This window comes from Saccostrea echinata, unplaced genomic scaffold (assembly GCF_033153115.1).
Source record: "Saccostrea echinata isolate AGI-Se365-2 ecotype Australia unplaced genomic scaffold, CSIRO_AGI_Sech_v1 ptg000012l, whole genome shotgun sequence".
Lineage (NCBI taxonomy): Eukaryota > Metazoa > Mollusca > Bivalvia > Ostreida > Ostreidae > Saccostrea > Saccostrea echinata.
This window is the reverse complement of record NW_026889761.1, coordinates 4,207,760-4,235,432: the sequence shown is the minus strand read 5'-3', so window position 1 is coordinate 4,235,432 and position 27,673 is coordinate 4,207,760. Positions and strand designations below refer to the sequence as shown.

The 27,673-nt window shown below is 33.1% G+C and overlaps 1 protein-coding gene and 1 non-coding gene across 5 annotated transcripts; one reads left to right on the top strand and one right to left on the bottom strand.

Moving 5' to 3' along the window:
* Positions 1-2,141: 2,141 nt before the first annotated feature.
* Positions 2,142-25,893, bottom strand: LOC133185209 (intraflagellar transport protein 88 homolog). Of its 4 annotated transcripts, none has more exons than XM_061320303.1 (25): positions 25,874-25,893; positions 25,399-25,511; positions 23,670-23,738; positions 20,900-21,068; positions 20,293-20,359; positions 19,946-20,036; positions 19,694-19,798; positions 18,671-18,773; positions 18,479-18,514; positions 17,911-18,025; positions 15,977-16,208; positions 15,604-15,674; positions 15,398-15,484; positions 14,726-14,825; positions 14,292-14,378; positions 11,736-11,805; positions 9,263-9,379; positions 8,941-9,049; positions 8,641-8,791; positions 8,240-8,355; positions 7,812-7,930; positions 6,566-6,672; positions 4,197-4,251; positions 3,757-3,861; positions 2,142-2,414 (listed from the first exon to the last, which is right to left on the bottom strand). In XM_061320303.1, the coding sequence occupies exons 2-25, from the start codon at positions 25,498-25,500 to the stop codon at positions 2,293-2,295; spliced, it is 2,505 nt and encodes an 834-aa protein (XP_061176287.1). In that variant the 5' UTR covers positions 25,501-25,511; positions 25,874-25,893; the 3' UTR covers positions 2,142-2,292. The 4 variants fall into 4 exon arrangements, with proteins under 4 accessions (XP_061176287.1, XP_061176288.1, XP_061176289.1 ...); XM_061320304.1 differs by lacking the exon at positions 25,874-25,893 and adding an exon at positions 25,753-25,859; XM_061320305.1 differs by lacking the exon at positions 18,479-18,514.
* On the top strand, positions 18,232-18,304 carry Trnat-ggu (transfer RNA threonine (anticodon GGU)). Its single transcript has one exon. It is a non-coding gene; the product is annotated as a tRNA-Thr (tRNA).
* Positions 25,894-27,673: the final 1,780 nt, after the last annotated feature.

Below are 27,673 nucleotides of genomic sequence, written 5' to 3'. Positions count from 1 at the left end.
GTGTATGAATAAAATTTGGCACTGAAAGAAGTTAAAACCTACCAAAATTTTCCATCCTTTTTTTCAGGTAAAGTTTTTTTTCCCTCTGGCTGCCCCCCCCCCCCTTTTCAAAAACGATGCTACGTCCCTATTATACAACAGCTAACTACAAATGGCGCCCACGTAGGTAATATAGGAAACAGATAAGCTACTTCTATATACAAATACCTGGTTCTTATTTTTGTTTGGCTGACATATTTTGCCTCGCAAGTTATGCTGAAATTGCTTTTCCCGCTAAAGCAAAATTTTATATGAGTGAACAGAGGTACATGTACAATGACCCTTAGATATATCTCTAACTCAATACAATATTCAAGTTGTGCCTGTAGCTGCATAGCAATGACTTCTGCGAGTTTTAATATGACATAAATTTCCAAAGTGATTGTTGCATTAACTAAAGTGGCCCAGAAGTTGCTAGGACGGGATCCAGGAATCTTTTCCTAGGAATGGGGGGAAAACTAGGGAAAATATGGCAGTTCCCTATATGTTGATTGATTGTCGTTTTACGTCCCTTGTCACTCACACGAGACGTCACTATGTACCGGTGAAGGGCTTCAAACTTAAGCAGTGGAGTTCTTTATCGTGTCAACGCCTACCGTGACATCAGTTTTTATGATCTCATCCGAAACACCCGAGACGTTTACTTCTATTACCGTGTATAAGGCTAAGAAACAGTCATTACATGTACCTATGTTAAGCGTCTTAGGTTTGACGAGGCGCCGAGAACGACAATCGAGCCCGGTACATCCCGATCACAACGCTACTCGTCCCTATATGGAAAACATCCTAGAAAAACTCAATATTCATATTATAATGATATACATGTAATAATTTTCTCGAAGTCCAAAACAAAATTTTTATTGTTGCTTAAGGCTTCCTTGCCCTTACTACACGTGACATCAACTTAGTACAAAGGAATGGGCATCACTTATTTTACTTCCAGTACTTTCAACTTTTTGGGAAACTTTAACATTTTATTCAGAACCAAGCACAGCATTCTTTTTGTTATTGAATAGCGTCATGAGGATTTTCCTACAGTGATGGTAACTATAAAATTCCTGGAATTAACCAACTTAGGAACTCTGAAGTAAAAAGCTTGCTGAAGTCAAAAAAGTTCTTCACCTGGGGGATTTTTATACCCCCACTTAAAAAGAAAAGCGGGGATTGTATAGTAATAAGGGTGTTCGTCCACCCGTTATCCTTTGGGGTACCCATATTTTATCCGCAATTCCTTTTACCACTGAATAAAAATTTAATGAGACTTTCACAGAATCTTTGTTACATGGTGCCATTGTGCACCTCCTAATTTACTTTTTGATCGGTCATATATTTCGGGTTTCCCATAGCAAACCATGGACACTGCCATTCTTTCTGTACTACTGGGGGTACGCCTCTCTTTTCCGCAACACCTCTTATACCACTGAATAAAATTTAATGAGACTTTCACAGAAACTTTATTACACAGTGCCATTGTACATGTGCGCGTCCTATTTTACTTCTTGATTGGGCACACATTTCAGATTTCCCCTAGCAAAACTTGGGCACTGCCATTCTTTCTATAATATCAGGGCTACCCATTCCTCTTATACCACTGAATAAAATTCAATCATGCTTTCACCGGAAATTTATTACATAGTGCAGTTGTGCACCTCCTACTTCATATTTTGATCAGACAGATATTTGGGTTTTCTCATAGCAAAAATATGGACTTTGGCATCATAATCATAGGAGGGGGAGGGGAGAAGTCATTTTGTGAGCTCAGTGCTCACAGTACTTCTGTTTAAACTCAAATTTTAATTTTATCAAGTACTTTGTATATTATGTAACTGTGTATGATGGGTAATTGTAAATCCTTAAACACTCTGCATTTGATATTTATTTCCTTTGCTTTCATTTATTTGGTTTTCTCTCATGATTACTTAGGAATTACGTCTACAATGTATAAAACTACACTGGGAGACTAAATATAAAATTCCAGTACTATCTCAGTTCAAAATTAATGATGTGGACTGACATTCAGTCAGACAAACAGTAATCAATATTTCCTCTGATTTTCACCCCCTGGATTTCCAAAAATGATGATAAAAAGGTAAAATGACAGCTATCAACATCAGATTTTATTTTCATTATACGTCAATTATATTTACAGTGTTCAATAAATTATAAAATGGACGGATAACCAGATCTTCACAATTTCAGTACTTCTATAACAACATTGGATTTGGTCAGAGTTTTGTAGAACTAGTCGCAGGTTTATTCTGGTAAAAGGTCATCACCGACATCTTCATCAAACAAATCGTCATTGTCCGGTTTACGAGCAGCCGCTGTTTTCGGACGCTCCATTTGTGGTCCCAAAGGATCCGAGTAGCTAGCATCTGAAACAGATATAAATAATATTAATTTATGTCCTTCAATCAATGACTTTATTTCATAGTATACTTTATAAAACAAAATACTGAATTGATATTGTAGCAGTTCATCAGTTACTGAACCTAGACCAATTGTGATTACAAATTTTATGTGCATCCTTTACAAATAGTTCACTGGGAATTAAAATCTTAATCTTAAGCCTTCAAAGTTTAATAATTTCATCAAAGAAATTAAAGATGTACAAATGGTGCATAAAGTACAATATTTCTGTGAGTAGTACTGATTTCTCTCTCTCTCTTGTTTTTTTTTTGGTTGTCTTTTTCAATACTCATTCTGAATATACATTCATCTTGATCAAATTAACAGTTGTTTTACACATATTCAATTATTTGTGTAAATTTAAAATCAATATATATCTTTTCCATGATTTTCCACAGATTTTTAAAATTATGTTAGTGCATCCTAGGTTACATTTCTACGGCCATATTTATATATGTCAGTTTGAATTGTTAATGCCCACCAATGTTATGATCTTGCCATTTAGATGGCTGTCTACATTTTATCAGTAAGTGTTGGAAGTTTATTTTTGTAGGCTGTTCTCTACATTGTATTAGTGAACAAGGATTGGTGCCAAATGGACAAAAATAAACAACAAAGGAAAAATGCAGTACAGAGAATTTCTTTAAATTGTCATACAAATATTTCTTTCTTTCTTTTTTTTTTTTTATTTTTTTTTCTTACAGTTTATGTAAAAATGCTTTAATAATTGTGTTTACAGTTTTTTGGGAAAAAAATGAACAGGAAAAAAATCAAAAACAAGCAATGAACTGGATAGAAAAAGATTTCTGAAACACAAGCTTAAGTATGAAGTGTAAAGTAAGAGGATGCTATAAGCAACATAAATATTATATTGATATATAGAGGAAGAAAAAAGGATTCTACCACCCACAGTTCAACAATCTTACCTTGATCTTCCACTGTTAAATAACAAAATTAATTACTACACCCTTCATGCAACCCTCCCCTAAAGACTACCCTAGCCATAACCAATGAGTATATACAGGTAGCATGCTATAATCATACTTCATTCTATACACTCTAACATGCCTGGGAGAAAGAGTAATATAAATATGTATGTAACAGTTTATTCTAACTTCTAAGGAATTTAACTATCTAAAATAATCTAAGATGAATATTACCATTTTCATTTACATGTTTACTTGACACTATGACATATTTGAAAACTTAGACCCATTTTAGTTACATGTACTACACATGATTATAATGACTTCCCCTCTCCCCAATCTCTAACCTACAGGATACAGTGTGACTACAGTGGTTACATACCAATTTCCTGACGTCCGACCTGGTATGGCTCGTCACCAATGTCATCCAGGTGTGGACGACGACCTTTAGATTTTCCTTTTCTGCCTCCACCACTTCCTTCACGCTCTGATTAAGAACATTAACAATTCACAAAAAAGATATACATAATTTAGTCTGTTATTTTGTATGAAAATTAGGAATTTATATCCAAATAAAAGAGCATATGCTTTTAACAACAGCCATCCAATCTTTCTTTTTTTGAGGAAGTAAAACATTAAGACTAAGTAGCAAGTAGTGCCTCCGAAACCTCTCTCTTATCAATCAAGTAACTTCCCAGTTACCTCCCCTGTCTATCCTCTCCCCTCCTGCCACGCCCACTTCTCAGTTACCTCCCCTGTCTACCTACCTTCCTCTCCCCTTCTGCCATGCCCACTTTCCAGTTATTTCCCTTGTTTACCTACCTTCCTCTCCCCTCCTGCCACGCCCACTTCCTCTCCGAGTTCCACTGGTTGCCCTCTGGTGAAAAAAATGACATCATTATAATTCATGTACAAAATTTTCCAAATGTCTTATTTATCACGATATGAGGGGGATGGAATTTTTCTTTCCATTGAATCCTATTGAGGTTTGATATGTTATAAATAACTTTCAATATTCCATTTTCTTTACATGTAAACTTCTGAAATCGAGCATGGTTTAAACAAGAGGCCCATGGGCCTTGAATCGCTCTTCTGATTAACTGTACAACCTATCACTTCTATTTGAAGCCTCGAAGTATCCTGTATATTTCCATAAACCCTTGAAATTCCAATTCACACTCTGAGAACCCAAGATGATTCTAAGCCAATTAGTACCTGAGAGTTGCTCATGGTGACCTACTTATCACTTGTCATTCTCTGAGGACCCATCAACTAAGTTTGATGATTCTAAGCCAATTAATACCTAAAATATTTTTTAAAATTATAATCATAAAATTTTATAAGTAGGTCAAAGTGACCTACTTTTCAATTGTTTTACTCCAAGGACCCAAGATGCATCAACTGACAAAGTTTGATGATTCTAAGCCAATTAGTACCTGTAATATTTAATTAAAGCCATAAATTTTCAAAAGTAGGTCACAGTGACCTACTTTTCAGTCAACCTACTCCGAGGACCAAAGATGCATCAACTGACAAATTTTGACGATTCTAAGCCAAATAATTCCTGAAAATATTAAATACAGCCATAAAATTTCAAAAGTAGGTCACCGTGACCTACTTTTCAGTTGTTGTACTCCGAGGACCCAAGATGCATCAACTGACAAAGTTTAATGATTCTAAGCCAATTAGTACCCGAAATATTTGATTAAAGCCATAAATTTTCAAAAGTAGGTCACCGTGACCTACTTTTCAGTTGTTGTACTCCGAGGATCCATGACGCATAAACTGACAAAGTTTTATGATTCTAAGCCAATTAGTACCCGAAATATTTTATTAAAGCCATAAATTTTCCGAAAGTAGGTCACGTTGACCAACTTTTTAGTCGACCTACTCCGAAGACCATGACGCATCAACTGACAAAGTTTGATGATTCTAAGCCAATTTGTACCCGAAATATTTAATTAAAGCCATAAATTTTCAAAAGTAGGTCACCGTGACCTACTTTTTAGTCGATCTACTCTGAAGACCCAAGATGCATCAACTGACAAAGTTTGATGATTCTAAACCAATTAGTACCCGAAATATTTAATTAACGCCATAAATTTTCAAAAGTAGGTCACTGTGACCTACTTTTTAGTCGACCTTCTCCGAACACCCAAGATGCATCAACTGACAAAGTTTGATGATTCTAAGCCAATTAGTACCTGAAATATTTAATTATAGTCATATAAATTGAAAAGTAGGTCACGGTGACCTACTTTTCAGTTGACCTTTTTTGAGGACCCAAGATGCATCAACTTACAAAGTTTTATGATCATAGGACTTAAAATGTCCAAATTATGCCTCTAAAATGCTTTGAAATCGAATGCCTGCAAAGTTAAAAAAGTAGGTCACTGTGACCTACTTTTTAATAATTATGTTTTTTGGCCCCAAGATGCATCATCTTACAAGATTTAATGATTCTAAGCCTCCCCGTATTCGAATTAATGACCTTAATTGTTTTAAAAAAGATTAGCCATTAAATTCAAAAAGTAGGTCAAGGTGACCTACTTTTTAGTTGACGTACTTTGAGGACCCAAGATGCATCAACTGACAAAGTTTGATGATCATAGGCCTTAAATTGTTCAAAATATGCCTCTAAATCATTTTGAAAAAGAATGGCCGAAAAATTTAAAAAGTAGGTCACCGTGACCTACTTTTGAGTCAACATGATATGAGGTCCTTAGATGCACCAACTGACAAGATTTGATGATCCTAGTCCTTATAGTAAGCAAAATATCAACATTTTAATAAAATGTAATTTTTGGTCAACTTTGAAGTGACCTTGAGACCACACCCTTTGCCCCAGGGTAAATCCCCGTGCAAATTTTAATCTACAACATATCCTCATCCTTTTGTGTAAGTTTGGTGATAATTTGCCCAGTGGTTCTTGAAAAGAAGATTTTTTAGCAACCAGTACTTTTGTTTCTATTTTCCTAATTATCTCCCCTTGTTAAAGGGTCACAACCCCAGTTTTAGTATAAAAAGGAGCCCTTGGGCCAAGGATACCCTGTGACAAATTTGACAATAATTGGCCAAGGGGTTCTTGAGTTATGGCCCATATTCTAAAAAGTTAACGCACACCGCACACTGCACAAATGGCCATAGCATTAGCTCTTTGAGCCTTTGGCTCAGAAGAGCTAAAAATTCACCTGTTCTCTGAGCTCTTTAGTTTTCTCTGCTTTCTTTAACTTGGTAGCATATTCCTGAGCTTCTGGTAACCCAAGATCTGAACAGATTCTCATTAGATAACGTAGACCTGTACAAATAAACAAACATGTACAAATAAACAAACATCTGAACAGATTCTCCTTAGATAACGTAGACCTGTACAAATAAATAAACATCTAAACAGATTCTCCTTAGATAACGTAGACCTGTACAAATAAACAAACATGTACAAATAAACAAACATCTGAACAGATTCTCATTAGATAATGTAGACCTGTACAAATAAACAAACCTCTGAACAGATCCTCATTAGATAACGTAGACCTGTACAAATAAACAAACATCTAAACAGATTCTCATTAGATAATGTAGACCTGTACAAATAAATAAACATCTGTACAGATTCTCATTAGATAATGTAGACCTGTACAAACAAACATCTGAACAGATTCTCATTAGATAATGTAGACCTGTACAAATAAACAAACATCTGAACAGATTCTCATTAGATAATGTAGACCTGTACAAACAAACATCTGAACAGATTCTCATTAGATAATGTAGACCTGTACAAACAAACATCTGAACAGATTCTCATTAGATAATGTAGACCTGTACAAATAAACAAACATCTGAACAGATTCTCATTAGATAATGTAGACCTGTACAAACAAACATCTGAACAGATTCTCATTAGATAATGTAGACCTGTACAAACAAACATCTGAACAGATTCTCATTAGATAACATAGACCTGTACAAATAAACAAACATCTAAACAGATTCTCATAAGCTACCATAGACCTGTACAAATAAACAAACATCTGAACACATTCTCAAAAGAATGAATCTTTTTGTAGATGATAATTTCTACATACATTCTATATTATCTGGGAATCCCTTGTGAATCTTTTTGTAGATGATAATTTGTTCATACATTCTTTACCATCAAGGAATCGTTTGTGAATCTTTTTGTTGTTGAAAATTTCTACATATATTCTATATCATCAGGGAATTACTTGTGAATCTTTTTATAGATGATTATTTGTACATATATACATGTACATTCTATATTATCAAGGAATCACTTGTGAATCTTTTTATGGGTGATAATTTGTACATACATTCTATATTATCGGGGAAACATTTGTAGATCTTTTATAGGTGATAATTTGTACATCCATTCTATATTATTAGTAATTTTTGTAGGTGATTATTAGTACATACATTCTATATTATCGGGGAATCGCTTGTGAATCTTTTTGTAGGTCTCCAGGGCTTGCTGATAATTTCCACTCCTTCTGTAACAGCTGGCTATCATCAACTGCCACTTCACCTGAGCTGGCCTGTTAAACAGTTCAGGGAAGTTTTATAACTACTGTACATGTACATGGTTACACATAAAACAATACAAAGTAATGCCTTTCTATTTACAATTTTAGACAGCGAGAACAAAGGACATTCAAAAATGGAAAAGAATAATAAAACTAATACATTGTATACAGTTTCAAATTTTATGGTTTTAAACAGAACAAATATTTTATCCACTTTATTTATTATCAAATGACTTCTGACGAATGATTCTTTAGTTTTTTTCAGTCTATACTACCTGACAATAAGCATAACTGATGAAAAAAATAACAAAGCTGACTTACTGAACAATGGCTGCTCTCTCAAAGTAATGTATGGCCTTTTCACAGAACTGTGAGTCTATGTAGTAAGCTCCTAACCACTCAATGACAGGAATGTTGGAGGGAAAGTATCGATATGACTGTAAATAAGGAGAGGTTAATTACAATATATACAAGTTCCTAACCACTCAATTACGGGAATGTTGGAGGGGAAATACCAGCATGACTATACATAAAGAAAGGTTCATTACAATATACAATATATACAAGCTCCTAACCACTCAAAAAATGGAATGCTGGAGGGAAACAGGTATGACTGTTGATATAGGTTCATTACAATATGTATTATATTGTGGGTGTAAATTCATCAAAATAGAATGAACATATTCTAATTACTGAAGATTTTATATGACTGATGATCTTACGTCATAATAGTACTGGAATGCCTGAGATTTATCTCCCTCATTGTCGTAGATTTCTCCCGTCCTTGCGAGAACCGAGGGGTCTGTGGGAGCCACGCCTATCAACTGCATGAACCACTCTGTAGCTTGAGCTGTGTCCTCCAGCTGATCATGTCTATTTATAGGTCAAGGTTACACACACAATATTTAGTGTATTTGCTCTTCTTCCTTATAAAAATGTTACTAGAGTCTTTCAGTAATGTTAACATAAATTTAGAAAATGATAAATACTGCAATGTAGAGAGCAGTGAGACAGAAGGATACAGATCTGCTATCTGGTACATGACTTGGGGACTGTTCCGTAGAATGGCGTGGAGTTTGTAGAAACAGTCTAACGCATCCTCTAATCGACTTATCTTTTTATTGGTTAACCCTGTGTGAAAAGACAGAGGTGAATTTAAAGCTAACAATAGATACAATTTTAAAAAGCATTGAAAATTTTATCTTGAGATTTGAAAAACTAAAAAAATATTGTGAACTATCTAAGATGAAGACCTGATAGTTGTGCAAATTCTGATAACCGTTAAATTCATCTTAGTGGAATATTACAATGTAGATCCTAGACACAGTGTGAATGATGACCCACCTAGATTGTATAAGCCCTCCACACAAGAGGAATCATTCTGTAAAGCCTCTTTATAGAATTCTCTTGCCTTTTCATAATCTCCTCGGGCATACAACACATTTCCCTTATTTACCAGAGCTGAAATGATATATAAATATCAAGATTATCACTGTCCTGTTGGGATTTCAACAAAGAGCTAGGTTCACTTTATGCATAAAATGGCCCTATCCTTATATCAATTAATTGGTTATCACCCTCTGTCCCATTTCATATATCAAAACCAGAAGTCTCTGACAAGACTGTAGCTCTACTGGTTGTATTTATAAAGGAAGATAAAAGTAGCACTTGGACTTGAAACTTTGCAACAGCAATAAATAGAATAATGATCCTTGGTTTAGTCTCTTTTGTGGCAAGATTTATTATTATATCAGACTAAAACTGCAGGAGGAGGAGCCTTTTAAAACAATTTTACAGAAATTTTGATTTAAGTAACCATGGCAACATCATTCAACAAAATCAAAAAAACAATAACACCAATTATATATCTCTGTAGTCTACTTGTATGCCACATTATACTGAAATCAGACAAAAAGTGTAGGAGGAGTAGCGTTTTGAAAGTATTTCAAGAAAATTTCTATTTTTAGTAACCATGGCAACACTGTTCATCCAAATCCGAAACTGGTACAGAGAATTATGCATCTTAGTGTAGTTTACTTGTGTGCTAAGTAATACTAAAATCAGACCAAAACTGTAGGGGTAGCATTTTGAAGGTATTTCAAGGAAATTTCTATTTTTAGTAACCATGGCAAACAATGTTCATCGAAATCAGAAATCAATATAAAGAATTATGTATCTTAGTGTAGTCTACTTGTTTGCCAAGTTATACTGAAATCAGACCAAAACTGTAAGAGGAGTAGCATTTTGAAAGTATTTCACAGAAATTTCTATTTTTAGTAACCATGGCAACACCGTTCATCGAAATCAGAAATCAAATAAAGAATTATGTATCTTAGTGTATTCTACTTGTTTGCCAAGTTATACTGAAATCAGATCAAAACTGTAAGAGGAGTAGCATTTTGAAAGTATTTCACAGAAATTTCTATTTTTAGTAACCATGGCAAAACCGTTTATCGAAATCAAAAACCGATACACAGAATTATTCACCTTAGTATAGTCTACTTGTGTGCCAAGTTATATTGGAATCAGATCAAAACTGTAGGAGGAGTAGCATTTTGAAAGTATTTCACAGAAATTTCTATTTTTAGTAACCATGGCAACACCGTTCATCGAAATCAAAAACTGATAAACAGATTTATGCATCTTAGTGTAGTCTACTTGTGTGCCAAGTTATATTGAAATCAGATCAAAACTGTAGGAGGAGTAGCATTTTGAAAGTATTTCACAGAAATTTCTATTTTTAGTAACCATGGCAACACCGTTCATCGAAATCAAAAACTGATAAACAGAATTATGTATCTTAGTGTAGTCTACTTGTGTGCCAAGTTATATTGAAATCAGACCAAAACTGTAGGAGGAGTAGGATTTTGAAAAATTGTTTACAGACGGACAGACAGACGCACGGACGGACGACGGACACCTTACTATCGCATAAGCTCTTCTGGTCTCTGACCAGTAGAGCTAATAAAGTAGAGACTTAGTGCTTTCATTTCCTGTAACAAAATTTCTTTTTGAGAATCCAGGTATTGGAAAACAGGCTTTGAGAAAATACCATGTTCTTGTGAATTTTGCAAAAAACATACGTATTTGACTACCTTCAGCAAAGAATTAAAATATGAGCTCAGTCCACGATCCAAAAATTAAAATATGTTTTGTGATCTTCAGAAACAGATCTTTCATTATATATCTAAATATTTTGGATCAGAGGTTGTGCTCTATATGAAATATTGAAAAAATACCTCAAATTTTGGCCATTTTTAAGGGAATTTACAGGATATGGGAAAAATGACGCACTTTATGACGTCATAATGCATTGACTAGAGAGAAAATTACCTCATGTTCAATAGATACATGGTCACTAAGGGTCCAAGTTATAAATACTGCATATTTTCCACCAAAACTGAGCAGTTTCGATTTTTCAGAAATTCTCAGGGCCAAAAAAGGCCCTAAGTGGCTCTTGCTCTTTGTTTTCTATCAGAAGTTTTACTACGTGTGATTATATAATACTGTAATACTATGTAAGAAACATTTTTTTACAATGTATGATTAAATGTAATCTGTCGTGAAAATCAATATCAAGTCATATCTTCTTTGTAAAAAAATTTGAAAACTAGACATAATAATCAAGCTAATAAAGATGGGTCATTAAAAATATTAACTTCTGATAAATCTGATTATTGTGTATAGTAGAACATAGGTGACGTACCTGCGGGATTATATCTATCAGAGAACACATGACCAGTGGGAATGTGGTGTACATATATAAGTACATGGGACCTGTGGGATTGTGATATAATGTAGAAGTTGAGTGACTTACCTGCAGGATTATATCTATCAGCACTCATTGCCAGCTCTGCGTATTTGTCAGCCTGCTCTAAATCATTCTCCTATTGTAAAAATAAACAATAACTGTGATTTACAGTAAACAAAACCCTGTGTAACATATCCATCAGACAACATATACATAGATTAACATTGTCCATTATAGGAATAATTACTGTACCTTCCATTTATAGCATAAAAAGATTTTTACCATTGCAAACCTTGAAAACAATGCTGTAGATGTAATTATTAATTACGAAGCTAATGTGAAGTACAATTTCTAGTCTCAACCATCATGGTTCTCCCTGATTTAAAATATTTGGTGATAAGAGTGAAACATTGCAGCTGATTAATAGCACATCAAAATGATACAAATGAATATTTCATGTGGGAATTGCATTACATAGATTTTGATAATGAGCAGAAGTTAGATATGTATTTACTGAATCCCATAGAATTTAGCTGTTTATTGGCTGGTTATATAAATGTAACAGATGCAGAGTTTGTATGCCTTACATAACATTTAGACATACATGTATAATTACGTAAAATTACTGCAATAAAAATTTCAAGGACAGTTTTATAATTGGAATGCATAATTCAAAATTCAAGACTGAATACATAAATTATATGCAATAAAACAATAACAATTAGGGAAAAAACGACCTTAAAAGCAGAGAAACAACTTCTGTGATAAAAAAAAAGTAAACTCTGTGAACTACCAAAAAGCAAGTGTTCTCTCAAACAGAATTCTATATCTAATTATGTTAGTTATTTTCATTAATTTCTATATGTTATGCTTTCTATAAACCCCCTACCCCCCTTTTTACAACAAAAGAAAAAAAGAGGAAGATTTCAACATTTACCATCTACTTGGTGGTGGGAGTTAATTGACATTTGACACAGTAAAAAAGTACATGCTTTCAAATGAACAAAAATTCTAAAGCAATTTTTCAACAAAAAGAGGTCATAAGCCACAAAGCTCACCTAATTTACAAGTCTGCATTGTATAATACTATCATTTACTGCATACAGCAGGCATGAACAGTTAACAGGGGATGCTTACTCCTCCATGGCACCTGATCCCACCTCTGATGTTTTTAGAGGTCAATGTTTGCTCTGATCATAATTTGTATTCTTTTAATGGATTTTGAGCATGATCATAGTTAATTTTCTTCACTTTTCATTATTTTTATTTTCATGATTACAATGTATATTAAATGATGTTTTTCAGTCATTACAATTCCTTGGAACAAAAAAAAAACTAAATAACTCAACCAAAACTGTATACTTCACATCTTTTATATGCACTCATAGCAATAATCAACTGAATGTAATCAGTTTCAACCAATCAGAGGCCAAAGTCACAATTTGTGCTTCATTATTCCATCATTAAAATTTTATTGAATCTAATAGAAGAACATCTTAACCCAAAAGTTGGGGAAAAAAAATTACTCGCTATCAAATAAAGAAGTTAACTCTGCTTATCAGTTGCCATGGTGGTCAATTGGAATTCCGATCTCTTGAAACCTAGAAAACTGAGAAGGTCATTCGGGGGCAAAACACTGTATAGTATATTTATTTCAATAATCTTGACATTTAAGATTTGACCTTTGAGCCAAGACAACGTTGACAAACAAACAGACTTTGTGATTACTAAACTGCACCTGCATTTTCACGCATGTCCTTATTATCAGCATTTTTTCAGGAGACCCTTTAGGGATTCATGTCCTCTTTTCCTGACATGTATGCAAATAAACACATACAGGATGACAGTTACCAGACACATTTCTGATCAAAAAAACTTACATAAGCATTTGGTTCAGGTGAGCTAAAAAGGAATCAGGAATAATACAAGAGTCAGAACTGTTTTCCTATACAATAATGAAGTCATTCTTTTTCTAACATTGTTTTCTGTTTAATAACTGAAATAATATCATAAGAGATACAGCATATTTTCAATCAATAATCAATCAATGAGAAAGAATGACTTCAGGAGAAAGGGAAATAAAACAAAATAAATGAAAAAGAGAGCAGACAATATGCAATGGTAAATAAGCTAATTATGCTGTAAATACCTCTCCATGCTGTAGTGTAAACATAAAACACACAATAACTGACCCACAAAGAACATGTGTGATGTATACTGATGTGATTATAACATCTGACAATACTAGGTTAAAACATTCAGCCTTCAGACAAGTTATAGGCATTGACTGTATTAGATGCTGATTAAATGCAACAGAATGTAGTTTTTCAACTTAATGATTAAATTAAATTTAAACATAACTGCCATGATTTATTCATCAAGTATAGGCCAAGCAGACAGAAATTAGAAAGATTTCAAAAGTATATGGTTATAAGCAAAAGTAAAATCTAATTATTCTTGCAGCATATCCACTGTATCAGTAAGTAATTTATCTTTCTTTTTTAACCTATAGCAGTAATTAAGCCTATTTCATACTGGCTATTAGTTTTATTGACGAGACACAACTGTCTTTGTTCCGTCAGACAGGAAGGAGGAAGTAAACCAGGAAGTCAGATCACTTACCAGGAAATACAGGAAGGACAGGTTGGTGGCCGCGGTGCTCGCTACTTTTGTGTCCTTCTTTTCAAACGATTTCAGAGTCTCGATCGCCTAAAATATAATGTACATAAAAGATACACAAGAGCAATACTCAGACTTTCTATTAGTACATGTACATACTGTATCAGTATTTCATAGATACACATATGTATTTTGTTATTCTGCTATACAACTGACCTGGAGTACAATTCAAATCCTCTATTTCCAGCTCTTTATGAGTGAAAAATTCTTGAATGGGACATAAAACAACAGACAATCAATCAATCCAGCTATAAAACTCTCAAATTTTACCCCTTTCTAAACATATTTAATGACTGAGGTTATGTGCATGCTTTAATACCCATTTTCTTGGTTCAAAATTTTTCTTACTTGGTTAAATTACACGTATTTTCACTCACTTGGTTGAAATCTTTCTCTTTCAGGAACATGATGGCCTTGTCAATTTCAAGGTCATGGGCAAGGTCAAGGTACTGTGATGACTTAACTTGCTCTGTGCACCTGTTATTTCAAAATGATTTACATATTCAGACTAAAGCTTACTTAATCCTCAAAAGGCTTCTTTGTCTATGAGGTTAACAAACTTCTTTATCTAATATTTATTTCTGCTGGTACTTCGGTTAAAAAATGCCATGTAACTGTTACTGATTTTTTCAATCTTAAACAGAGTTAAAATGTTTCAGAAGCTGCATGGAACTGTAGTTCTAGTCTTAATTTACATGCAAATGTTATTTTGACATAAAGTTTTCATGAAGCATACTCTGTAACAAAATTTCCAGCTTATTGCTTATACAAGTCATGTATCATCTTGGATGCGAGTATCAAATCAGTACTGATCTGTAAACAGTAAACAAACTAATCCAATCTGAGGACCAAGGCTCTATGATATATGTGAATTCAATAAAGATTAAATTGTGCATAATAGAAAATTGTGCTTTACTGTATATATATGCATAAATCAAATATGGTGTGAAATCTTTTACAAAGTTACAGACCAGTCACAAGAGAACTGGGCTTCTGTGTAACCATGAATCACATAAGGTGTGATTTTTTTTTTTAATAAAGTTACAGACCAGTCGTATCCCACTGAGAACTGGGCTTCAATGGCCGGAGAGATGATCTTGGCCGCTGTCTTAATGCAGTTCTCTGCATCATACTTCCTGTTAACAAAATTATTCACAGCTTAGTGTAACATTCTAAAATACAACAGTCAATACTACAGAGTGTATCACCAATCCTTTTTTGTTCATCTTTCTTTCTCAGATGTAAAATACTATACCTTTTTCTCTCTATCTGTCGGAGGGAATCGTTTTTGATGACCTCCAGAATCAGGTTATAGTTTTTATCCTCCTGTAAATATTAACACAAAAAACTGTGAAGAAATTCAGTTTTTAAAGAAATTTTAAGGCACAACAAACTGTAAACCAACTTTAATTTGCATACTAGAAATATCCATGTATTATGCCATCTTCTTGTACTTGCGAATATTATTCATGTTAATAATTGAGTATTTAATATGTACAGTATTTCCTCAAGTTAAAGATTTCAAACTAAAATTTGCAAATAAAAGTTGCAAGTAAAAATAAGAAGTATTTTGATATAATTGTAAAATGTAGAATTCCACTCTGCATATTGTTTGAAAAATCTGATACCCCATGAGGGAGATATTTGTCCTCATCGTCAATTTTGAGGTCCACAGTCAGCAGTTTCTGAAACCCCCTCTTCATCTTCTCTCTGTCCCCCAGGGCGAAGTAACAAAGGATGAGATTAAAACCTGTCTTAAAGTTGGGAGATTCCTGCATGATGTGTTCAAACGACGTGATGGCATCATTGTACTGCCCCATCTTCACAAACACAATCCCTATGTTCTGCATGATATTTGTTCTGGGTAAAAAGCACATAATAACATTAACTACATTTTACAGATGCTTCTATTACAATTTATTATTGTAAATATAATACTGATAACCTAGCAGCTACAAAACATTTATCTAAAACAGAAAAAAAAAAAAATAAATACATAATCAAATCAGAAATCAGTAATGCATTCCTTTTTATTTTTCTTATATACAAATACATCTTGTACTGTAATTTTTGGGGTATATGTCGATAGGGTATATAGGTCGAAAGGCTCATTTTCAGCCATAATTTTTAAAAAATCCTTAGATAGGACGAATTTGGAAGATAGGACGAGGCTTTGTTTATCGATTTTCTAGAGATTCTTAGTATGTAGATACTACATATCAGAACATGTAAACCTCTTTAATTTAACCCGTGATATTAACGTATTGAGAAAATAAACTGGTATTTTTATGAGTACAGCATTTTAATAGTGTTTATACACACATAGTTAAAACTTCCTTGAATTGTGATATAACGTGTTTTCTCCAACTTGCTGTTCAATGCCGTCGTAGTTTGACTCTGTTGTTAAACACAAAAATACGGTAGTATACAACAGCTATAATTAGAGTAATACCCGAAATCAAACAATAATCATTTCCATTTTAGAACATCGTGGGCACATTCCTTTATTCCGACATTATTTACCGGGGTACAATATTAACTTCGATGACCGCCATTTTTTATATTTCTTGTCCAGGGATTTGCTAAAACACGCAAATGACTATACATGTAACAGTGAGCAATTGAAATTAATCATATTAATATGCTATAATTTTGCTCGAGATATTGTTGTAACAAATAAATTTAATTGAGAGTACATTCGCAATTTAACAGTCATCATGATTTGTTCAATGATGTATAGCACTAATACCCCTGTAACGGCACGTGGATCTGTTAATCATGCCCCGGAGGTGTTAAAACCAACACAGGTGTTAACACCTTTGTGTACACATGCAGTGTATATCCCTTTATCTGTCAGACAATTAAAATTCTATTAGAAGCCAATCTTTGTATAATTCAGTGTACCATTTGGGATATAAAACAAAATAGTTATGACTAGAATAAATTTAGGAATTTACTGGCAACAATTTATTTCACGCATTTTACATTTAAATAAATGTCACAAGACAATGAAAAAATATTTGGGTATACTATTTCAATTAATCGTTACAAATAAATGGTAAAAAAAAAAAGAAAAAAAAGATTACAATTGCGATTGTGAAAACTCTTCCGTATTTTAAACTTTGATACGGTTGCAGTTTTATTTTTAGTAAACGATTGCGACTTCCAACTTGACAAGATGGACACAGCAAGTTGTAAATATACTTTGAGACATTATTTACTAGATGATATATTAATTTTTTTTGTACATCGACGGATATTTAATGGAACTTACTTTGTAAGAAATCAATGGAATAAATATTTAATTCTTTATTGTTTATTTTTTTCTCGGTAAAATAATTTTTAAAAAATACGAAAATAGCACAGATTTGCTTTGAAATTGACGTAAATTTTACTGATTTTGGGGCATTTCTCGTAAACTTGAGCCTTAGATAGGTCGATTCGTTAAATAGGACGACCCCAGCGGTTCTGAGGAAAAAAGTATTGTCCTATCTTCCAAAACTTACGGTATATGCTCCTTTTCAGTCTACTCACATTATAATGCTGCATTCATTAAATTTACCTCATTTCCTTGTGAGAATTGGGCACCTGATCCAGGGCCATTCTGTAGAATTTGATGGCTTTGGGATAATTCCTCTGTCTAAAGTATATATTCCCCATGTTCACCTTTAATCGACCTGCAACATTCCCAAATGGTGTGTACACAGAAGATAAAATGTAAAAACAAAATGAAAGATAAATACCAGCCTATGAAATATCTATAAAAAAAAAAAAAAAAAAAAAAGAAACAAGACAAATGAAGTAAATATTTATTTAACTATCAATTTTTTTTTTAACCTTGTCACTGGGTTCACAGGTGCGTGAAAGTCAGTCAATATATCGGGTCTCAATAGCTCAGTGGTTAGAGCGCTGGCACGGTACGCCAGAGGCCCTGGGTTCGAGTCCCGGTTGAGACTTGATTTTTCACCACCTGTGACAACCTTATTATTACTTTTAACCTACATTTGGTTAAACTGAATTAACATAAAACATTATGAAAACTGTAAAGCATGCAATAATAAAACTTATAATATAGATATCAATGAAATCAACCAAAGATATAATTCTCAATTAAAACATGAACCTCATACCGTAATTCATATCGCCCATAGTCACATACATCTGAACTAAACAGGATATACTTGGTTTATTTTATGTGCCAAATTAATTGGTGAAAAACTTGTATCTTCATGAACAAATTTTATACTGTATGAGAAAGTATGTATGTTTTATCAACTGTACCATTTCTAGCAATCAACTTAAACAAAGAAATATAGCCGTACCTGCATTTGTAAACATTTTGTTTTTGACAATCACTTGGTAAGTGTTCAGTGCTTCATTAAACATCTCATTGGCAGCGTACTGATTGGCTAGGTTAAACAACACCTAAAAATTTATATTAATGCGTATTTGTGTTAAAATCAATACAATATAGTATATATCCCAAACATTTGTATTTTGTATCAGAGTTATCCTCTCTTGTCTAACAGAATAGAACAGGTCAAGACTAGTTGTCAGTGTATACGAATGCATAATCACTGGAGTACAAAGGTTAAAGTTTTAACTTACAGAGTATGTTAGTGCACTGTTAATTAACTTGCAGTGAAGGGAAGTTCAAGGCTAGCCATCAGCCTGTGTGGGTAAAGTGGAAGTTGCCTGACATAGTAGAGAAAGAATAAAGATGTGGTTGAAGATAAACTCCCAGAGTAGACAAGGTCAAGGTTAAAACAGTAGAAGTGGATGTTAAACTTAACTCACACGGTAGGTGAAGTCAAGGTTAAAGTTAATTCCAAAACAGACAAGGTCAAGATAAAATCAAGGTATAAGTCATCGTTAAACTTAACACAGAGAGAAGATACAAACTCACAAAATAAGGTCACTTTGCAGTAGGTAAGGTCAAGGTTGAAGTTAACTCACAGAGCAGGTGAGGTCTATGGTTAATCTTGTAGTGTAGGTAAAGTCAGGGTTAAAGTTAACTCTCAGAAAAGGTAAAGTTTAATGCTAGTTTTGCAAAGTAGGTAAGGTCAGAGTAGATGGTGTTTAAACTGACTCAGCAAGTATCAGAGGTCAGGCTTGAAGTTAAGCACAGAGTGGATAAGGTCAAGGTTGAAACTGACTCAGCAAGTATCAGAGGTCAGGCTTAAAGTTAAGTCACAGAATGGATAGGGTCAAGATCAAAATTTACTCAAAGAGTGCATGAGGTCAAGGTTAACTTTGATCCAGATAGTAGGTAAGATCAAAGTTAACACACTGAATAGGAAAAGTAGTTATTAACTCAAAGAGTAGGTAAGGTCAAAGTTACTCACAGAGTAGGTAAGGTCAAGGTTAATCTGATCTCCCATAGACTGTTGCTCCCTCTGTCGAACTAGAACTCTTTCTTTCCTCCCTGCTTCTTTAGCCTTTTCAAGAGCCTAAATATGTAAAAAAAAAAAAAAAAAAAAAAAAAATGGACTCATTATTTTGTATTTCATTCTAAAATTTCATGTTTCAAATTTCTTTGATTGAGCTCTGATCAAAAATCAAACAAACATCTAAAACCTATGAAATTACCACCATACCAAACTAAGGTCTCCAGTGCTGTTAGCAAAACAGCTCTCCTCTATCAGTTCATTCACTTTCTTCTCCAACTGACGAATCTTCTCTTCTGGGCTGTAATAAAATACTGCATAGTATACTGTATAACAACTAAGCAAGTGTAAGTTTGTAATTATTAATTATTTCCTGATTAAATATATGGAACCAATACTAGTGATTACTGCATTTTTTTTCACAACTTATCATGGAACACACAAATATTCAATTATTTAACATCTATTGTGCAAGGTTTTTATAAAGGTGCTTGTTTTAATTGTCTGCATTACTGACAACTGATGAATCACTTTTTACATCTGTCCTAATGACCTACCTTTCCTCTGGCTTGGGTTCCAGTGGGGGAGCAGGTCCTGCCTGATTCATGGGATCAAAACCTGCAGCTGAAAACAAAAGAAGTAAAATTACTCACAGGGTAATAAACAATAATTAGATTTGATTGAAGGTTTATGCTGCAAAATAACATTACGTCACATGTATCATTATAGAGATTTATCTGGGTATTTTGTTGTTGACTACCCTTTTCACATAAAAGGGGGAAAATTTTCAACATCAGTGCTGGATGTGTGAATATACTTTGGAAGTCTGTGCTAGAATTGTTGCTAGAATTTGCATTTTTGAGAGCTAATCCATTTTTTTTCTCTAGAATTATCATAGATAAATATACTTCAAATGTTACTTGTATTTTTGAATCAGGATAAGTTCTGTAACTAAATGGGGAATTTTTACATTTTTTCAATGGGGGAAAGGTACCGTTTACTGGTCATATCAACTGATAAGCCTTCCCCTTAAACAGTACATTCTTCATTTAAAAAAAAAATAATAATAATTTAAAACCATTGAGCTTAGTGCCATTCCCATAGTCCCAGTCCATCAAAATGTTCTTGTAATTTCTAATCAGCTATGTGAGTGCTCTCCCTTACCTCTATTACCGGCTGACGTATACCCAGCTCCTCTCACAGCTGTCATTGGACGAGCCATATCCTGGCCACCTCCCACTGCTCCTGTATTTAGGCGGCCCATGGAGGAGGGCATTCCCATTCTACCTCTGGCGGCTGTTCCAGGAACTCCCCCCAATCCCCTGGCTGCTGTCTATAATTAAAATTCATGAATAATCTCAATAGTGCTGGTCATGAAATGCACAACACATCAAAATTTGTCATATTTTGCCTTCTTGCATACCTCTCAATATGGCAGAAAAACTCTGAAGCTTTTGATTTTTTTGTAAATAAATCAATATTAAATCATCATCCTCTACATTCTAATCCATATGAAACATAACTAATCATTCATTTAACTTACATTCTGGAATTCTGAGCCAGAGAGAAATCAAAGTGTTTAAATAATACGGTGGTATAATTTCAAATGAACCACAAGATCACACGCCATTTTCACAGTATTTGTGCTAATTGTGTTGCACTTGGACCAAAAAATAAAAAAACAAACAGCACATTATTGACATGTTTTCTAGAAAGTACAATACCTATGCAAATGAGTCCCAAATTTTTTTTATATAAGCATTCTTACAAAAAAAGTTGTGCGAAGTCAAATTTTGGGCGAGACCTTGTGTTGCGGACACTACATTACACCTGTTATGTCTAAAATAAAATATTAAAGATATTTATTTATTCCAAACTTCGATTATGTACCTAATTGCAGTGAAATAAAAGAAAAATCTTTTATTCACATTAATGACTTGCTAATTTTTTTGCCTAATTTATCTCCCTTCCTTAAGTTTATCTACCTTTACAATCACACAAAAGACCTATATAATTATCATGTGAAAATTAAATTGGATACTTCTATATTTCAAATACATTTGTCATAACACCCTGGATATCTTCGTTTGTATCTTGTCTACCTTTGAAAATGTATAGCATTTTTGTTGCGGACACTACAAGTAACCATAAGAATAATCTTTTGTCATTTTTATAAAAATAATTGTTGATAAATGTTCATTTCTAGGCTGAATTATATACCACAGGATCAACTCTTGAAAATGTACCATATAAAAAGATGCAGAATGTGGTTTATTGAGATGAAAATAACCACATAACATTGAGGAGCATTAATTATTTCTTGATGTATAATTGTTTTGCAGTTTTAAAAACTGTCTATGGTTTTACTTATTTTAATACAATTAAAGAAGTTATAACAAATAGTTTTATAGATAAATTCAATGAATTAAAGAATTTACTGAGGCATCCATAATTCTTTTTTCAGTATTGAAATTGTTGCTGACACTACAATATATTGAAATATTGCTATATGACACCATATTTGGTTTTAATGGAGTAAACTAAAAATCTTAATCTCTAACTAGTTCTATATGTACAGTAAATGGTGTTATATTATAGGGAAATAAAGAAGGCTAGTCAAAAATGGCTATCCGGCCTGGAAATTAAAACCCATATATATACCAGTAAGTTTGAAGTTATCTTGTACAAAAATCACCATTTGTTATCTTAATCCAGTTAACTAATTGTATTATCAAAGGAGCAAAGTATCAGAGAAGTGTTTTACATTTCAAAAATATTTAATGAAATAAAAAGTGAAAATAATAAATAAAAGTGGTATATAGTTATTACTGTAGTGTCCGCAACACAACTGTATTAATTAGAACTAGACTTATTAATTAACAATTAACATCTTGATATATTCTTTAGTTTCCACTTATTCAGTTTTAAATACCACATGAAAATTAACTTTCAATATATAACATAAGACTGACAATTGAAAGATTTTGAATATTATGTATAAACAAGTCGTTATGGGTGTTATTCAAAGTATGAAGTTATAGTTCCACTAAGTTTTGTAACCTTACATATTTGTATTGAATATTTGGACAATTATAGTGATGATCAATTGAAATCATGTTACATTTCTTTGAAGAAACTGTGAATTTAAAAAGCTGTTGCGGACTCTACAGTGTTGCGGACTCTACAAAACACAATATATTTGCCAGAATTCCAAGCAACACTGAGCTAAAGTCTGATATTTTTTGGTAGATAGATTAGAAGCTGTACTGGCCTCTTACATGTAAAATAAAAGAAATATAATTCATAGTGCATTCCAGAATAAGCACATGTTGTGGACACTACAGAATTTTGGGACATTTTTATGCCAGTAAGAAGAAAATGTGTCATTTTCTAAAGTTTCGAAGAATCCACTCAAACTTTTCTTTATTGTTTCATTTATCATTTAACTCTAATTTTAAAATGAACCTAAAGTAAGAGTAATGCATTAACATATATTTTTTTTTAAACTTAATTTTATTAAATTTCATAACGTATCTGCATTTTCACATATTTAAACATTATTTCGCTAATATTTTGTTGATTTACATAAAGTAAATTGCATATAAAAGAGGGATAATTTCACAATGATTTGGCATCTATCACTAAGAGTTTCTATTGTAAATCTCCTGAAACAAAAACTGGAAAACAAAGCCATTTTTCAGCTGCAACAGCATAATGCAAAATATACCCCTTATTTTAGGTAGTAAATCTTTAATATTTTTATTGTCTAGAACATGGGAGTGTTATATATCATTTAACTTGTTAGGGGTACCATTTTGTCATAATTTGGTCATAATTGTTAAGGGTTTAATCATATATTTTGATGCAGAGTGCATTATAACATAAGTGAGTATGAAAAAACACAAATACTGTGAAAATGGCGACAGTGACTTACAGGTGGAGGTCTGCGGCCATGACTTGTTCTCATCACAGCTTTCTGGAAGGACGTATCGTGTTGTAAATCCTACAATCAAAAAGGTATCTTACATACAATACTGTTTTCATAATAGATAGGGAAATAGTAACAAGACAGTCACTGGGTCTTAAGGTTTTCCATCCCTAATAGGACCTAATTCTCTATCCTTAAATATCCATCACGTATATAATACCCTGATATTAATTCAAAGCATTTTACAGTAGAAAAGGATTTACCAAGAGAAAGTTTCAAAAATGTAATTAACTAAGCAGTAATTAATTAACAGAAATTGCATTGAAATCTATGGAGACAAACAATTTTTTTAAAATAAAAATTCAAATAATAAGAATATCAATAAAAACTGTGGTGTAAAGATGCATTATATCATTAGAAATAGAATGACAATTGAAAACAATTTTTTTACCATATAGATTTTTTAAAATTGATTTTTATTACTTAAAAAAAGAGGGAGATAACTCTTCAGCAAAGGTCAAGGTCATAAATTAGGACACATTCCATTCTTACATGCTATTAGTAAAAAATTGGAATTATGTCTAAATATACTGAGTATTCCACCTGTACACATCTGTTATGTATTCAAATTCATTGAATCTGAGGCTATTATGGATCGAATACCTTAAACCAGAAACCTCCCTGTAAACATGCTGATGCTCTCACAAAGTTATAGAGGGCAAACCTTGTCACACTCTATCTTCTCCCTTATTTTCTTGAGATGGAAAGATCTAATTTTCATTACAGGGTTCGACACTAACGTTAGTCTGTTAGTCTCAGACTAATACATTTTCATTCGAACTAATAAAATATGTGGCTATTTAGTCCGAACAGACCAATAAAAATGTCTGAAAAACAATATGAATAAATTACCGATGTCCTATTCTCGACTGTCACAACTTTTTCTGGAAAATCCCGTGTGTATTTTTAGATTTCTAGCTTTTGGCAGGTAGTAACACAATGCTGGGTCAATTCAGCGCTTAATTTTTCGACTGATCGATATGAAGTATAAGGTTTTAGCGATCATGATTTAGTATGACACTTTTAAGAAAGATGTTGGACGTTCTGGATGTAATGTAAAGACAAAAAAAAAAAAAAAAAATGAGATCGGGAATACGATCGTACTTGCTGATTGCGAGATTTCAATGAATCTGTGGAATAATATATTTCACGTAAATACTTCGTTTATTTCAAAAAATAATACGTATATTAATTGTCACATTAAATTAATGTTAAAAAACATTGATGTTTCTTTTTTTTTGACGGACTAATAAAATGGCGTGCGGACTAGTAAAAATGAAGCACTAGTCCGGCTGGACTAAAGCCTTAAAAAGTTGGTGTCGAACCCTGCATTAGATTGTGAGACTCTTCTATTAAACCACTAGTGGGAATGGATTGTGAATTTGCAATATATAACATATGGAGAAAAGTGTCAGCAGAGCTTTCAGTATGATTAGAAACAAGTGGTACTTTTATAAAAGTAGGATTTATCTGGTGGAATCGATTTTCATATAACATTACACATGTATATGTTATTAAATTTTTCTCTATTGAATATTTATGCCATTAATCATGATTTCTGCTGGGTAAAAGTACCGGGTAATGGCAGATTATGAAAGGCCTGTGTCAGATTAGAATATTATGCATGCAATGATTAAATGATACATCACTGTACACATACTATAAATACACTTACATCAACATCCAGGGTGGCATTATAATCATTGAAGCCCCCATAAATGTCATCTTCGTCCTCGCCAGCTAAATGGACTTGTTCCATCATGTTCATGCGATTCATGCCAAGAATTTCTGTATAAAAAGAAATGTCATTATGTCTTTTACTGACTGTTTTTCTCCTCTACTTGTACATGTTATAACCCCCTCCTTTTTTTAAAACGTTCAAGATTCGGCCTTGTAACTTCATTCTGATTTTTTTGAATATGCTATCATAAATAGCCGAACAGTGAAATTCTTCTCTTAAAATTCAAACAAAATACCAAATGTGCTTATATTAAACTCCAAAGAAATACATCTTAATCTTTTTACAAACCATCAATTCTTTCACCTATAGGAATTTTTACGACTGCGCAAGAAAAGTACGCATTTACGGAAGTTTTTCTCTGGCAACTCTGACATCCGGTCTTATGATTTTGACAAAAAATAAAATTTACCGTTTTAGAGATTACAGAGTGCCTTTAGATTTAAACACTCGTACTGACAACAAGAAGAATCAAAGGGTCGACAAGAGAAGGTGAACTTTTATGTCTGTTATACGTCTCTGATCGGAGATTTCCCTTGATCTTTTTGGAAATACATTAACTCGTACAATATATTATTCAATCAGGTGGTTGTAAATGTAACAGATGAAAATTTTGCATTTTTCTGTGGTTTTCATGTCATTATAATTTTTAGCTCACCAGAACTAAAAGCTCAGGTAGGCTTTTCTGATCACATTTTGTCTACAGTCCTACTGTCTGTCTGTAAACTTTTCAAATTTTCGACTTCTCCAGATCGAACCACTGTGCCAATTTCAACCAAACTTGCCACAAAGCACCCTTGGATGAAGGGGATTCAAGTTTGTTCAAATGAAGGGCCATGCCCTCTTTCAAGGGGAGTTGATTTAGAAATTAAGTGAAAATTTGGTGGTATCTTATAAAAATCTCAAGAACCACTCGCCTGAGGCCAAAGAAGTTGAAACTTATGTGAGCAGTCTAGCCGAACTCCAAAAACAGCGTGAACTCCGAAAACGAAGTCTTTGGCTCCATCATGCATTGCGCCAAAATGGCGTCCAGTGTAAACAAACGATGGATTATCGTTCGCTTTCTCCAAATATACGGCTGCATAATGGCTGTATTTAGTGCAATATTACTTCATTTTATTTTTTGTTGAATGGATAATTGCATTTATTAAATTATTTTGTGAATATTGACTTATTTATCGCTTCAAACTCTTGCATATTAGTGAATTGGATATACGGCATCAAATTCAATACTGCCGGTAAGAAATATTTTCTTATTAAATTTATTGTCTCCTTGATTTAAATTTTATGTCGTTCCTACACTAAAGGTGCTTTTATTTGTTTTTGAAGACACCCAACTTGTATTTATTTTAATCAGAAAATGTGCATTTTTCACCACGGAGCAGATGTATTAACAGGTTCATTTTTAGAAGACATGTTGTGCCCTTAATATCTAGAAGAGTGGGTTTTAAAGTCTTCATATTGATAGATAATAGTTTTAAAAATGTGTTCATAATAATATCTGTTCGTATATGGTAAAAAATCGGTAAATAACGATGGTAAAAACTTACGCGTCCAATTCAGATGTCGTACACAAATAAAAAACCGGAATGCTAATTTATGTGTAAAATTCAGTCAAGTTTTTAACAGTTACAATATATATTGCCCCATTTTGCAGATATATCCCTTTTTTATGCATATTTACTTCTCAAAACGTATCATTTTCTCTATAATTGATCTGACTTGAAACGTTAACTTTGAAAGTAAATATCTCATTTTTTGCAAATAAAATCAAAAATCTGACAAATACGATCTCTTCCGAAGTCTTTTATTTAGCATTTCTGAGTACTGGTATAATTGCCATACTTTCCAAAACTTTGCACGGACAGTTTTTGTAGACCCATTATTTTTGCCGAAAAATCGCCATTTTTTGTGTGTGTGCGCATGCGCGGACTCTTTTTTCGGAGTCTTTTTCAGTCTCAATTTCTTACTTCCGGAAACGCTGTTTTTGGAGTTCGTCTAGACTGGTGAGGATCGAGCTTCTTTACATGGTGTAGATTAAATTTTCTTCAAATGATGACCCCTGGGGTAGGATGGGGCCACGATGGTGGATCAAAGCTTTACCTAGGAGTAAACAGGAAAAAATCGCTAAAAATTTTCTTCTCAAGAACAACAAAGCCATGCTGTCATACTGATATGGAAGCATCCTCACGCTATGTAAATTCAAGTTTGT